A 14,132-nucleotide genomic window follows, 5' to 3' on the forward strand; every position below is an offset into this window, starting at 1 on the left:
CACACTTGTCTAGAAACATTACTCACTCTCTCCTACTCAAATCATACAATGGCCGAGACGTTACTACGAATGCCATTGGTTAAATCAGATTTACGCTGCGCGTTCTAACTCCTCCTCCCGGATTTTTAGTAATCCATACTGTAAAACTCACTTAGCTAAGTTAGGAGAGGTTAGGATATAAATAAGTGATTGATTTAAATAAAACATTCATTCTTAAATGATAAGTCAAACAGAAGTGTTTCTCTGTTATTAAAAGAAATATCCATGGTGTACGAAACCTATTAAACCTTTCATTTGAATATTAGATGGACGAAATAAGTGACATTGTTTTAATTTAATTACATATATCATCCTGTAGCTCCGGAACCAGAAGTCGGATCCAAATGAAATTCAGAAACCTTATATGGGAGCATAGGACTGTTCATATGAGTCTAAGCTGGAAGAAGATAAGTTAAGCCATTAATGAAATTATTTTTCACACACAAATTTGCTTCTCTCGACGAACTTCTTCGAATGGTATAAGGGTGTAAGAAGTTGTGTTCTTTCAGCATTTATTTCTGCAAGCATTATACATCAATATAAATATGAAATTGTTTTGAATTTGAAATACTGCCATCCTTCTAATACATATGTCATGTTCGAACTATTATGATGCCAAAAAAAACCGTACTAAAATCGAAACGTCATGAAGTGCATAGTTTTTTAGGTGCTAAAAAATAATTGCCTAAAACAGTGTTGAAAATTGTGTTTCACTTTGCTCCGAAACATCGCTTTATCATCGAGTGTGTAAAACTCCTACTAATGGAATAAGGGAAAAAATTGATATCTTCGTTAAAATCGATATCTTCGTTAAAATGAATGGATTTTTACAATATAAAGCTTGTTAGATAGCTATTACTGTGCGGAATCTACGTCTTAAAACATATTCTGTTTTCAAGTTCAAAAACAAATTACATAAAACTTCGTATAATTCAAAAAAGTTTTGACATAAAACTTCGTTTAACTCAAAAAGTAAACATCCCATCTCAAAAACATTCAACAGCGTCGGGAAGACCTTTCATTTGTGACTAGTTTGATCGAAATCGGTCCAGTTATCTCTGAGATTTCGATCTCTTTGTTGACAACACACATATACACACAGACATTTGCTCAGTTCGTCTAGCTGAATCGATTGGTATATGACTCTCAGCCCTCGGAAAATCTTTCCAAAGTTTGAGCGAACTTTATACCTTTTTGTCGGCTACGTCACTTATACTATTATATCTCCGGAACCGGAAGTGACAGCCAATTGATCTTGGTTGGCGAGATTGGTTCACAACCAGTTAGTAGAGTTCAAAAGTTCAAAAGAGCTACTAAGATTGTTAAAATCATTTCTATCATCTCCGAGAAAATTGCACGGAGAGAAAAATCTTAAAGAAAGGTACACACACAGACATTTTCCAATCTCGTCGAACTGAGTCGAATGGTATATAAAGCTACGGGTCTCCGGAGCTCCGTTCAAAATTCAGTTTATCCAGTAATTATTCTATTACCTTCCTATAAAGAAATTTTAAAATTAGTGAGTGCAGTTTATTTTCATTTTTAGGAAAAAAAATGATTTGAAATTCAAAACATACAATTTGATAAAAAGTTGTGCAAGATTTATTGGTTTGAAATGAGTGCAAATCTTACAGCCATGAGAACATCATCGTAAAAGTTTTATAAATACAACTTTACATACACAATGAAAAAAAAAAACTCAATCAGAAAACTTGTATATGGTATATTTTACCGCTTGAGCAACCTGTTTGTGCTACTTCAGCTCATGGTCTTATCAAAATTAATATTTACAGTGCGTATCACAAAAGTCGGACCCGCTAAGATAAAAAACAAAACTGTTTTATTGTTTAAGCTAGTTGTCTGATAAATATTGTTTTGATAGAAACAAGCAAAACGTAAAGCATTTCTATCTGAAATATTCACATATTCATGTTTCCTGTTATTTTTATACTATAATACATTACGTTTCCAGAACCATTTTCATATTGAAAAATATAGAAAAAAAATATTTTCTTGATTTTACAGGTTCATTACAACAGCAATTTTATCAAAATAATCTCATAATTTGTAAATTTGTTATTGTTAGAAAATTATCTTATGCATATTTTAGACACCATTCCGATGATTCTCAATAAAAAGCTGTACTTTTTACAGAAATTGGTGTACAATCATCAAAACGCATTAGACGCTTGAAAATTTCCGGCGAACGAATACACGGTTCCCCATAAAAATGCAGTTCGTTGTCGATTTTCTATTTACAAAAACACGAACGGTCAATTCTACAATATGTAGGGCAACGGCTCCCTATTTCGTCTGAGCTCCTATATCCATCTTATCCCTTCACCTCATAACTTTGAACATGAATAATATTTTACAACCTACCGGAAGCAAACTGTGAAATGTTTTAAAATGATTTGAAAAGCTATTGTCACACTTTCCTATTGAAAGAAATGGTTTTAAATTCTTCGGTGATCTTTTTTTTCATATAAAATAAACTTCACTTTTCAATTTAGGACACATTTTCGTCTCAAGATTTACAGTTCGTCATGTTTCTGAATATCTACTAATCGATTCGTCTCAAAACATGATCACTATTTAGCACAATTACACTACCATTGAATGCTGGATGACTTCATAATTAGTTATGTTCACTTGCCACTTGTTTAGTTAACGATTAAGAACTTCAAAATTTACCCGACAAGCAATAAAAGTCTTCAAAAATATGAGATGAAAGTTTTTCACTTCGTTCACTTGATTGCGCTTTGTTTTCATCTCATTTGGTTTCGCAAAGTTGCCAAGTTATTTCATAATGTTACAAAACAAAAATTGTTTATCTTCTTTAAATTATCATCAAAAAATATTTTTTTGGTATCCGTGACATTAGTTTAATTATATTATTGATATTAATATTTCAATAAAACTGTTTCTGCTTCGAATATTACCAGAAAGAACGTGTTAAATACTAATGAAATAATCTAGTAGCACTGGTTTCATTCCTCTATACGCCAACATAACGCTGTGAAGTGTGCGTGTGTTTCATCGGCTGTGCACAGAGATGCCAGGTATTTTCATAGAAAATATGTATTACTTTGCATAGAAAGTCCATATCTGTTCTATCTGTTTTCACTAATAAAATGATGTTAGAAGATAGTTCTTTAGATCTCCGTAAGTCATTGCCCCATTAATTAGATAATTCAACGAGTAAATTTTTTAACAATAATAATAATGTGGGAAAATCCTGGTGGGTACGGTTGTATCGTTTGAGTTGTATATCTGGCAGCGGTAAGGCAGTCGGTCACCAGAATGTCTGCAAGCCATATTTTTCCAGCTGGCAGCGTTTAGTCAGCCATCTGGCAGCCATGCGAATGCGGGTGAGAGTGTAATAGTGGAATATTTTGTTTTGATTGCTGTCGCCATTGCTAATTTATAGGATGAATAAAAGATCAACGATAGGATGGATAAAAATCAATTGAGATGAAATTAGGAGCAGAGAAGTGAAAACATCATTAGTGTTTTTAGCTGTTTTGTAAATATTAGTTGAATTTTCAAGAAATGTGAATCAATTTTCAACGTGGAGCAAGGCGAATGAAGCAGTAATATGAAATAGTTACAGTGATTTTAGTGGCTAAATCGGGGTTTGAAGGCGACGTCCTTACAAATGAGATGAAATAGGGAGCCCTTACCCTAGCATTATGAATTTTAATGTGCAGAATATTTTAAAAGATCCATGTTTATGTTACAAGTAGTTATATTGAAAATCAAATATAATACTTATTCTTTAGAAATTTTTTTTTTTATTTAAAAGATATTTTTTATTCAGGCCTATTTGCGTACAAGCTTTACGTAGCCGATTGAGCCGATTTTTTTAATAAATTTTTTTTGAGTTGTATCTCTTGTCACCCTTTTTCTAACAAGTGATTTGCACAGAATTCTTGTATCTTGACCGAAAATCACATAAGAAGGTATAGGCTTCTTCAAGTGTATGCGTAATACACGTACGCTATTTAGAATACCGGGGAAAAATTCTTCCACTTTTCTTTTTCGATAGAGAGAATCTCTCCGTATTGGGACATAGTTTTGCGAATATAATAATCGGTGACGCTTGAGTGAGGATCATGCACACGCACTTCTATAGCACTATCATCCATATATACTGGAATGTTGTACCTAATGTTCTCATGTTCCACATAGTGCACATTGTTATTGTCTTTTGCGAATTGAATTGCATCCAACTCTTTATAAAACTGGATGTAAACAACATTATTCGTCTTATTGCATTGAAGTAAATGCACACGTTTAATGTCCAGCTGCATTTGCTCCTTAAGCAAACCTTCAAGTTCTCGTATCGAAGGTCGAGTTTTGCACTGCCTGAAGTCAACAACAATTGTATTCTTTCGTGTCGGCGGTAGCTTTTGTTCGTTTGGTTCACTCATTTTCGAGGTCTATTGTTCTCTACACAATACTGTACTTGGTTTCTTCTGTTTCCAACGTAAGCGGTTTTGTTTTATCGACTGACTTGGATGAGATGTAAAACCGAACTGCTTTAGAAATTATATTTGGTAATTTTCATGAGTTTCCAATTGTTTTTTCGTTGATTTTATTGCTACATTTTAAATGAGATCGATGCATGAGTTTTTGTTTCAGTTGCACAATTGTTTTAAATGAAGCACACGCTACTACATGAGAAGTTCTTAAAATTAAAACGGTCATATATCAGTTGTATGGTTGTTATTCGTAACAACGGAAGAACTTAAGGATCAAGAGTATATTACGTACATTTTATTTGTTACGCAAGTCACAGATCTATGTATTCTTATATGCAGTGTAACCAGTTCATCAAAGTAGCTTGAACGATTGAGTTTCAAACAATCTCTTTTAGCAATAATTTATTCTCAAACGAATGTTACGCCTGACTTTTTGGATGAAATATCTGTTTTGATCAATTTTTCGCCAACGTTTGATGGAAAATTGCTTACATTTTATGAATGTAGATTTTAATTCTTTTAATAAAAAAATTAGCAACACTACTTCAGTGCATTTGTATTAGCTTGAGCTACACAAAATAAACAAAACTAAATACTTTCTGTTACAAAAGCAGTTTTCCGCAAAAATAAATAGTTTTACGATAACATTCCACATTCATTGCCTTTCGCGTGTTAAATTAAAGGTTCCTATTTTGCGGGTTTACTTACAAAAGGTCTAGCAGAAATTTTTGCGAATTAAAAATATTCGCAATAATTTCTGCTAGAGAAAATTCATATAGGAATGTATTTGTTGCTAATCAAATGTGTTAGTGGAAGTAAGCTGAAACTGAAACAATTTTTCTCGAGCAGTTTTCAGAAAAACGGAAGTGGTTTGGACTAAAATTTTCGCTCTTCATGAATTGCAATTTTAAGCTGAATGAACTGATTGGTTTATTTTTCAACCATATGGAAGATTTATTGATTAAAATCAGAAAAAGAAGCGCAGGAATTTGTTTTTACGCACATATTGTTGACATTACTCATACGCTTGCAAAGTGTCTTGCTCCCTAAAGATATGTCGCACAACACAGAAAAAGTGCGCATTTAAGATGTTTGTGGAGCGACTAAAATGCTAATTAACGATTTTATGATGTCACCATTAGTCCGAGCTTATTGGTTATCGGGGTAACTTGAAAAAAGTCTTACAAGTCGATTGATGTGAATTTAACACGTAAAGGGAATTCAATGTTACAACAAACACACCGTCGAGGTATTTGAAACCGAAAGTTATTAGTCAACATAGCAAAAGTTCAACTTGCATTTTCTATAATCGAAGAAAGCCTTACTTTCTAACGATCAGCTCTTAAAAATTTCTTCCACCTATTGGAAACGTAGAAACCCATTTATGATACAACCTTTTCATTGCCATTCACTAGTTTGACCATCAGAATTGCGGCCTTTCCATAGGTCGCACCGGTAGACGCATCGCACATTAAAGCCGACTCCTAAAGGGTTCAGAAACCTCGTGCAATTTACTCTGTTGGTTCATTTGGCCATGTTCGGTAGTAGGCATTAACCCAGATAACCAAACGAGCTGTTAAACGGTGCAAGCAAGCGACCACCGGAAATTCAGTCGACCACTTATTGCGGCAATTCGAGCTAATGTTTTGACTGTTTATATTATTTTCGAGCAGTTCTCTTTACGCAAACAGCTGTGTAGTTCAGGCTATTTTATCTTGCTACATCGTTTGCGTGGTTGCGGTGAAAATCCCTCTGGACCGGAGAGTGGTTCCCCGAGCAGGATGGTTACCATTGAAATCATCTTCCTCGTACATGAGACGATTCAGTCGTTTGGAAGCATCCAACCTAGTCACTGGTCGCAAAAACTGCCGAAACAAAACGATGGCCGAAATTCATATTGTAACGATATCCTGCTGGTTACTTTTGTTCACCGTTTCGGCTCAGGTGGTTCCATCCTGCTGTGGTACGTTCGGTTACGAGCTTCTAGTGGCTCGCCTGGAAAGCTTGGAAAATATGTGAGTTTGGAAATGGGTTGCCGAATTGATAAACTAAAACCATCATTTGTTATAACGCCGTTGTAGTGCTGTCAATCTAAAACTAAAATTCACGGAGGATACTCAAGGCTTGCGAAGTGATCTGCAAACGTTAACAACGAACATTCAGAGTGCAACGTGGAACAAGTTCGAAGGGAAAACCAAAAGTGCTGTGGAAGGTCGCGTGAGTTCAAACACCGGAAAAGGTTTGTGTGTTCATTGAATTGAGTAAAAAATATTAGAACAGATAAAACAGTAAAGTTAAAGACCTAAAGTATATCAATTTTATTCCGAAATGAAGTGATTCGCTTCTATGATTGTATTATTCTATCATTGCAATGTCTACAAGTAGATTGCAAAACGATGATACACTATTAAAAAAATATATTTCGATAATTTGAATATATTTGGATGCTGTAAGATTTAGATCTGTGCGGAAGACACTTGTCTAGTGAAAACATAATATTCATATTCCGATTAGTCTCACGAAGGTGTTGATTACAATTGTCACGGTTTTCTTATAATCTGAAGAAATTGAGTATTTTTTCGCGTAGTATTATTTACACTATTTTCACAGTGTATGTGTGTAGTGAACGATTAAAGTAACGACAGTGAATGGTAGCTCGGAAGGTCCCCGAAATGGAAAATATGTTTCTACTTTCAGGCAGCATGGAACTATCATTTTTTTCTGATGGAGAAGAATTTTCGGAATAACGTACTCGGTTTTGAACAGTCATCAATAAAATGAGTTCGTCGCATTAATTTCCAAATCTTATTTTGCATTTCCGGAACATGCTTTACGCCAATTCTGTAAAATCGAGTGCAGTCTGATTCGATAACATCAAATCAAAGATAAACTAAAACTACACATTTAGAAAAAAAAAAATGCATTTCTATAGATGCACATAAAAGAAGCGTCATGATCCACTTAAATTCACAATTGAGATCACGTAAATATAAGTCATATCATTAACTTCACAATTAATTTAATTGAAGGTTACATTGATACAGACTCAAAATTTATTTTTACATGTTAAAAGATGTAATATTGTGTCATCACAGAAGAAATTACGGCTACTTGAATTTACGTCAAGCGTAAATTTAATATTTTCTAAGATTGTACACACACTTAAAAAATGTTACATCTTTATAGATGCACATAAAAGGAGCGTCGCGATTTACTTACATTCACAATACAAAGCATTTAAATATAAGTTATATCATTAACTTCACAGTTGTTTTATCTGAAACTCACATCGATACAGACGCAAAATTTATGTTTACATGTCAGTAGATGTAATATTGTGTCATCGCCGAAGAAATTACGGCATACTTGAATTTACGTCAAGCGTAAATTTCATTTTTTCTAAGAGTGCACACTTCGAAAAAACCCTGTGATTTTACATCTTATTAAATGCACATAAATGGAGCGTAACAGTTCATATAAATTTACGTGGGAGAAAATTCTATATATTTTTTATGCCCACCACACTCCCCCACACCAATGAGCTTCAATCTTTGAAGCACCCTGGTAGTGGACGCAAACTAATCTCAGCTCATACAAAATCTGGCAAAATACTACTAAAAGAAAGTCTTACGTTACAATAAATATAATCGAGAAACGCTGAGATGTTTGTATTTTCATGATGAACATTATTAATAAATATTGCGAAATCCCGTAGTGGTATTTATTTCCTTTTAAGAGATCCACAATGATACAGGCTAACTAAATAAAAATTATACAACAATGAATTACTGTTGACAGTTTGTAAACAAGGAATACATTAATACATTAAGGAACTACAATTATGAAATAGCTCGCTCAGTATATGCTTAAAATGATACTTCAGTCTAGCCCCGAATAATAGCCTGTTCGCACTATACCGGGACGAACAGGCTATAAGGCACGGCTGGATGTTCTTTGCATGTCAAGTGGAAGTGCGTTATATTTTGTTGGACCAACAAAACGAATCCTTCTTTGTCCAATGTTTGTGACTGCTCGAACGCGAAGCAGGTTGTTAGTACCACGTGTAGTTCGAGAGTGAGTTGAAGTTGGAAACTGTAAATTATAGTGAGCTGAGGTGTTGTGTAGGATATCATGGCAGCAAGATTGCTACAGTCGCCCTAGATGGACACGAATTGTTTTCTGTTTGTCAAGTAGCTACTGATAACAGAGTTCGCGATGCCCCTGATACCGTAGCACTGAAGTTTGTTCAAGAGAATACTGTGATCCAAAGTGTCAAAGGCTTTTTTGAGATCTAAAAATAAGGCACCAATCATGTTTTTTATCGATCTCGCTCATTATATTGTCTACTAATTCTACGATAGCGGTATGTGTGCTAGAACCTTGTCTGAAGCCATACTGAAATTTATAAAGGACACTATGTTTGTTTAAAAATTCAAGAAGTTTATTAACCAATAGTTTTTCAAAGATTTTGTTGAAGACAGACAGAGTCGATATAAGACGATAATTATTACAATCACAACGATCACCAGACTTGTAAACAGGAATAACTTTAGCCACTTTGAAGCAGTCAGGGTAATAGCCAGTCTGAACAATTGCATTGAAACATTGAGAAAAAATTCTAGAAAATATAACAGGGTTGCTGTTTAGCACACTTTCTGCTCTTTCTATTGTCCAAATTTTGTATCAGTAGAATGACTTCGCTAGAAGACGATGGACGTAGGAATATAGAGTCACTTACATAACGAACATTATCAGTGGAACAAACAGTTGGGTTTATACGAATAGTTTTAGCTAATTCTTGGCCGACACTGGAGAAAAATTTGTTGAATATCTAACAAGCTGCAGAGTTTACATTAATTTTGTTACCATTTCGAATCAAATTTATCATGTCACCTTTTTTTTTGTTATTCCGAATGTATTTTAAAGATTTCTCCAGAATTTTGAATGAGGTGTCTTTGTAAGAAGCATTCCATAATATGCTTTCTTGCTATTCCTTTTCATGATATCGACCTTTTTAGATATATGTAATAGCATTTGTTTAAGGTGTTGGTCCTGTGGGTTTGCTTTAACACGCTGGAGATAATTACGTTCAATTTTTATCAGTGTCCATAGACCCAAATTCATCCGAGGACAATGAGAGCCTTTCATTTTAACTGCACACTTAAAAAACCCTGTGATTTTACATCTTAATAGATGCACATAAATGAAGCATCGAAGCTCACGCAAATTTACGTGGAAGTACATCTGAATTCAACATCTGAATTCAACATAAAATTTAATTTGTCGGAAAATTGGGATAAAACGATGTAGCACGAAGCATGCGATCATGAACACTATCTGTAAATCATTTTTTGAGGTTATATGCGAAACATAGAACTGTCTTGTTTAACCATAATTGGTTCAGACACCGATCAGCAGAACTTTTTTTTTCTGTAAAATCACGGAAGAAGATGATTGGGGGTAAAACAGAATACAATTGTTTGCGGTCAATCTTATTAAAAACAATCCATTTATCTAACTTATGAGCATTTCAGGAATACCTTCCGATTGGTGGAATTGAATTTTTTTCTTGAGTTTCACAGTTAGTTTTCAAAGTAAAGTCAGAAAAAGAGGAATTGGAGCAAAACGGGCATAATAGTGAATTTTGCGGATCTTCTAACTATTATGAATCGATTCTATAGAAAAATTTGCATAGGAAATACTATTTTTGAAAATATTTGCTCATGTTTTTATAAAATTATTGAGCAAAGTCGCGTTTTTTGATCGTTTTTTCCCCACTGTGCATTGTCGCGACTTGAACCGAGAATCATTGAATCGCAAGTACGTCTGTTAATCGACTGAGCCACAGAAGCATGCATCTGCTTGGCTGGTAAAAGGTGCATTTAAATCCATACAGTCGCACCTGCCAGCATAACGAAAGTTACAGTCGAAACCAGTAAAATTCAAGCTCATCTAACATTAAGTCATTACAAATGAGATTTTCCGTCATTTGACAAATTAGGTCTTTATGAATTACATCGTATGAGGGATTAATTCACCTGTAAAAATCAATCTTTTTGATGTGTGTTTTTGAAATTATTCTCGTATGTTTTTCCAGTAGGGAGTTATACATATGAACTATATAAAGTAGAACAGTTTCAACGTCGTCTATGATATCAATACTATTAATGAAATTCAAGAACTCTTGATTCAATTGACGATTGTTAACAATTTTTATATTTGTGTCTGAAATTCCGTAACATGAAATTAATTGAAATAAAAAAAAATAATACTGATGGCGAACGCCGCGACTTGAACCGAGAATCAATGGATCACAAAGTACGTCTTTTAATCGACTAAGCCACAGAAGTGTCAGTAGGATCGTAGCACCAGCCATGCAATGGTTCTGTATACTCTGAATCGGTTGCTAAGTCTGTTGAAACAGAAGGTCAAATTCCACTACAGGAATGTAATCTATATTTTTTCTCAAAAGAAAGAAAAAAATATTCTTCCGGTCAAATGACCGGTTGTGGTAAGAATCGGTATACGACATATATTAATCAAAATATACAACTCACAAAAATATATAATATAGAATATTAAGCAACGTCTTGGCATTACATTCCTTTTGTGGAATTTGGCCTTCCTGTTTCAACAGACTTCGCAGCCGATTCTTAGTGTACAGAATCATTGCATGACTAGTACTATGGATCCTACTGACACTATGAATCCTTCCAGGTCGGGGCTCCACAACATACGACAACTGGCTTGTAAGACCAGCATCCTATGTATTGAACCACCCACCCGGGGGAATATTACCTACATATTAATTAGTTAGAAAAATTCATGAAATAAAATTCGCGAAAACAGTAATGCTAATCTTCAGAACCGGTCATGGTATGTTTAGTATTAATAGTTGCTCACAAACGAGCATAAGCATTTTGAAATCGGTTCAATCATAGCATAGCACACAATATTAATTTTAAACGGGGAAGGGAAAGGGGGTTGGGGAGGGGTTTGGTTTCTGGGGAATTATGATTGTTCCAAAGGGGTTCGTGATATAAAATGGTTGGAAACCACTGACTTATACCATTATATCCTTGGAACCAGAAGAGAAAGCCATTAGATTTTTGAAGTTGATCAATGATCAATGTTTATTAATAGTAGCTTTCAAATGAGCCTAAGCTTGTTGAAATTGGTTAAGTCTTTGAAGGATGCACACACGCAACCACAGACTTCTATCGATTTCGTCGAGCTGAATCGAATGGTACAACACTAGGGGTCAGTGGAGCTCCGATCAAAAGTCGGGGTTTCCAGCATTTATATAATAGAGGATTGCAAAGCACTTATTCCATTTCATTTCAGTTTCGATTTTAATTATAATGGTGTTCTTCTTGAAGAACAATACCATTGTTTCAACAGATAATAATCACTAGGTGCTAAATCTGACGGATATGGTGGATAGGGCAGCAACTTAAATTTCAATAAAGCTTATGATTGCGTTTCGAACAAGATTGTCGTTTACATTGTGTATCGCTACACCAAAAACATGAAGATACACAAAAGCAAGGAGTACGACGGATGTCTTATACTGGGGGACGAGTATAGCGGAGAGCGGTTCCCAACCCCGAACATAGGGTCAGAGATTTTCTGGCCCGAAGAGGCGAATGATCTTAAGGTTAAAGCCTCTATAATCGAAACCCGATAAAAACTGTCCGATGCACTTTATCACTCTATCGGGTATACGTCGGCACGTTGGCGCTTTGATTTGCTATCTCTTTACTATTTTGCGCTAGCGATACATAACGCGTTGTTTCATTGCTGAAAAACATAATATTTTAATTAAAAATAATAGCTGCTTATTATACTTTCATTTAGGTTTTATTGTTAAAAAATATTAACTTTTGTTTACAATACACGCAATAAATTTTGAAGCAGCATTCAAATTTTAATTAAATTTTGCTCATGAATCGTTTCACAATTATTCTCTCGTTGTAACTGCTGTGGTATGAACAGTATTGATGAGGAGAGTTAAATTTAAATGAAAGGTCTTATGGTCCCATACGGAATTCCTCAGTCAGTCTTTCAAACAAAGCACCTCAAGCCAACCAGCAAATCGTAGTTCATTAGGAAAACTGTTTCAGATATTTGGTCCCTATTTAAAATTCCATTTCAGATTTACCTCGGGCCTGCGATGAAATTTTGTCCCGAAAATCAGCACCCTACTACGTGGACATCTTTCGTGGAATACAACCTCCATTCGAAGTGTACTGCGACCAAGAATTCGAAGGAGGAGGCTGGTTGGTATTCCAGAATCGATACAACGGAGCCGTAGATTTCTATCGCTCCTGGAAGGAGTACAAAGATGGCTTTGGATCGCTTGATGGAGAGTTCTGGCTTGGATTGGAAAAACTACATCAAGTCAGTACCATTTGAGTTCCACCAAATGAAATCATCAAAATTTTACATTCATTGCAGATAACCTACTCCGACCACTACGAACTGGCCATCGTGATAGAAGATTTTCTTGGTGAAAGCGCTTTCGCGCGATATTCGACCTTTGCCATCGGAGGTGAGGTTGAAATGTACAATCTTATCAAGCTGGGAACCTATAGCGGATCCGCCAATGATAGTCTGATTTATCACGCCAAAGGAAAGTTTTCCACTTTCGATAACGATAACGACGAGAATCCTACCAGCTGCGCCATGACCTACTTCGGAGCCTGGTGGTACAAGTCTTGCCATACGAGTAATTTAAATTCTCGATACATTCCGGCTGGAGCCATGGTCGAAGCCAACAAGATGATCGTTTGGCGCAAGTGGAAAGGCGATTTGCATACATTGAAGAAAACTCGTATGATGATCAGACGGATTCAGAGTAAGTGAGGTTAAGGAAAAAATTGATGCACTTGGATTTATTGCATACTGATAATATCGGAGTTTTTATTTCTTTGATCGATCACAGTCCCTTTCCATAAATAATATAAACAGTGCGAATCACGCAACAAAAACATATTTTTACTTTTACGCTTCACCTATCTCTTAGTACACAAGTGAAATACCGTATGCGTGATAATATTTGCACCAAGGCACAAACAAGGCTCTCGTTTCACCTGCATACAATGTATTGGATTTGCTTGCATGCACGTAATCTATAACTCGTACAGACACCGAAGACACGATCATCGAAATGAAAAGTGTCCGTGAGCGATTTACCGGCAGTTAAGAAAAATATAGCGACCCCTTGGTAATGATAAAAATAAAACTATAAAACTACATTGTTCTTGAAATTGTTACCAACAAAACACATCAATATAAATACCAATGACTTCACGTATCCTCACAAAAACTAAACGAGTGGCGTCAAGTCACTCGAACGCGGAGGCCAATTCACCGGTCCATTTCCCCAATTAATGTTGTCGTTGAAATGTTCTTTCAATAAGTCGATTGTTTCGGCCGCAGTACGACAAGTGGCACCATCCTGTTGAAACCACATTTTGTCCACATCCATATCTTGAAGATTTGACAATAAAAATGCGTTGATCATGGATCTGTATCGATTTCCAATCACGGTAACGTCTCGTCCTTCCTCTTTTTTTTTTAAATAAAGACCGATAATTCCACGAGTCC

At 35.2% G+C, this 14,132-nt stretch overlaps 1 protein-coding gene across 1 annotated transcript; it reads left to right on the plus strand.

Moving 5' to 3' along the window:
* The first annotated feature begins 6,362 nt into the window (after positions 1–6,362).
* Positions 6,363–13,404, plus strand: LOC131436061 (microfibril-associated glycoprotein 4-like). The gene is made up of 4 exons (XM_058604509.1): positions 6,363–6,538; positions 6,605–6,762; positions 12,679–12,923; positions 12,981–13,404. Exons 1-4 carry the CDS (start codon positions 6,405–6,407, stop codon positions 13,386–13,388), a joined length of 945 nt encoding a protein of 314 aa, XP_058460492.1. The 5' UTR covers positions 6,363–6,404; the 3' UTR covers positions 13,389–13,404.
* Positions 13,405–14,132: the final 728 nt, after the last annotated feature.

This window comes from Malaya genurostris, chromosome 3 (genome assembly GCF_030247185.1).
Source record: "Malaya genurostris strain Urasoe2022 chromosome 3, Malgen_1.1, whole genome shotgun sequence".
NCBI classification, from domain to species: domain Eukaryota; kingdom Metazoa; phylum Arthropoda; class Insecta; order Diptera; family Culicidae; genus Malaya; species Malaya genurostris.

What these genes read in the sequence shown, in the direction of transcription:
- LOC131436061 (XM_058604509.1), top strand. Translation starts at nt 6,405, where the DNA reads ATGGCCGAAATTCATATTGTAACGATATCCTGCTGGTTACTTTTGTTC. An exon ending in CTGGAAAGCTTGGAAAATAT is followed by an intron (nt 6,539 to 6,604) that starts GTGAGTTTGGAA and finishes ACGCCGTTGTAG; the next exon opens with TGCTGTCAATCTAAAACTAA. An exon ending in GATTGGAAAAACTACATCAA is followed by an intron (nt 12,924 to 12,980) that starts GTCAGTACCATT and finishes CATTCATTGCAG; the next exon opens with ATAACCTACTCCGACCACTA.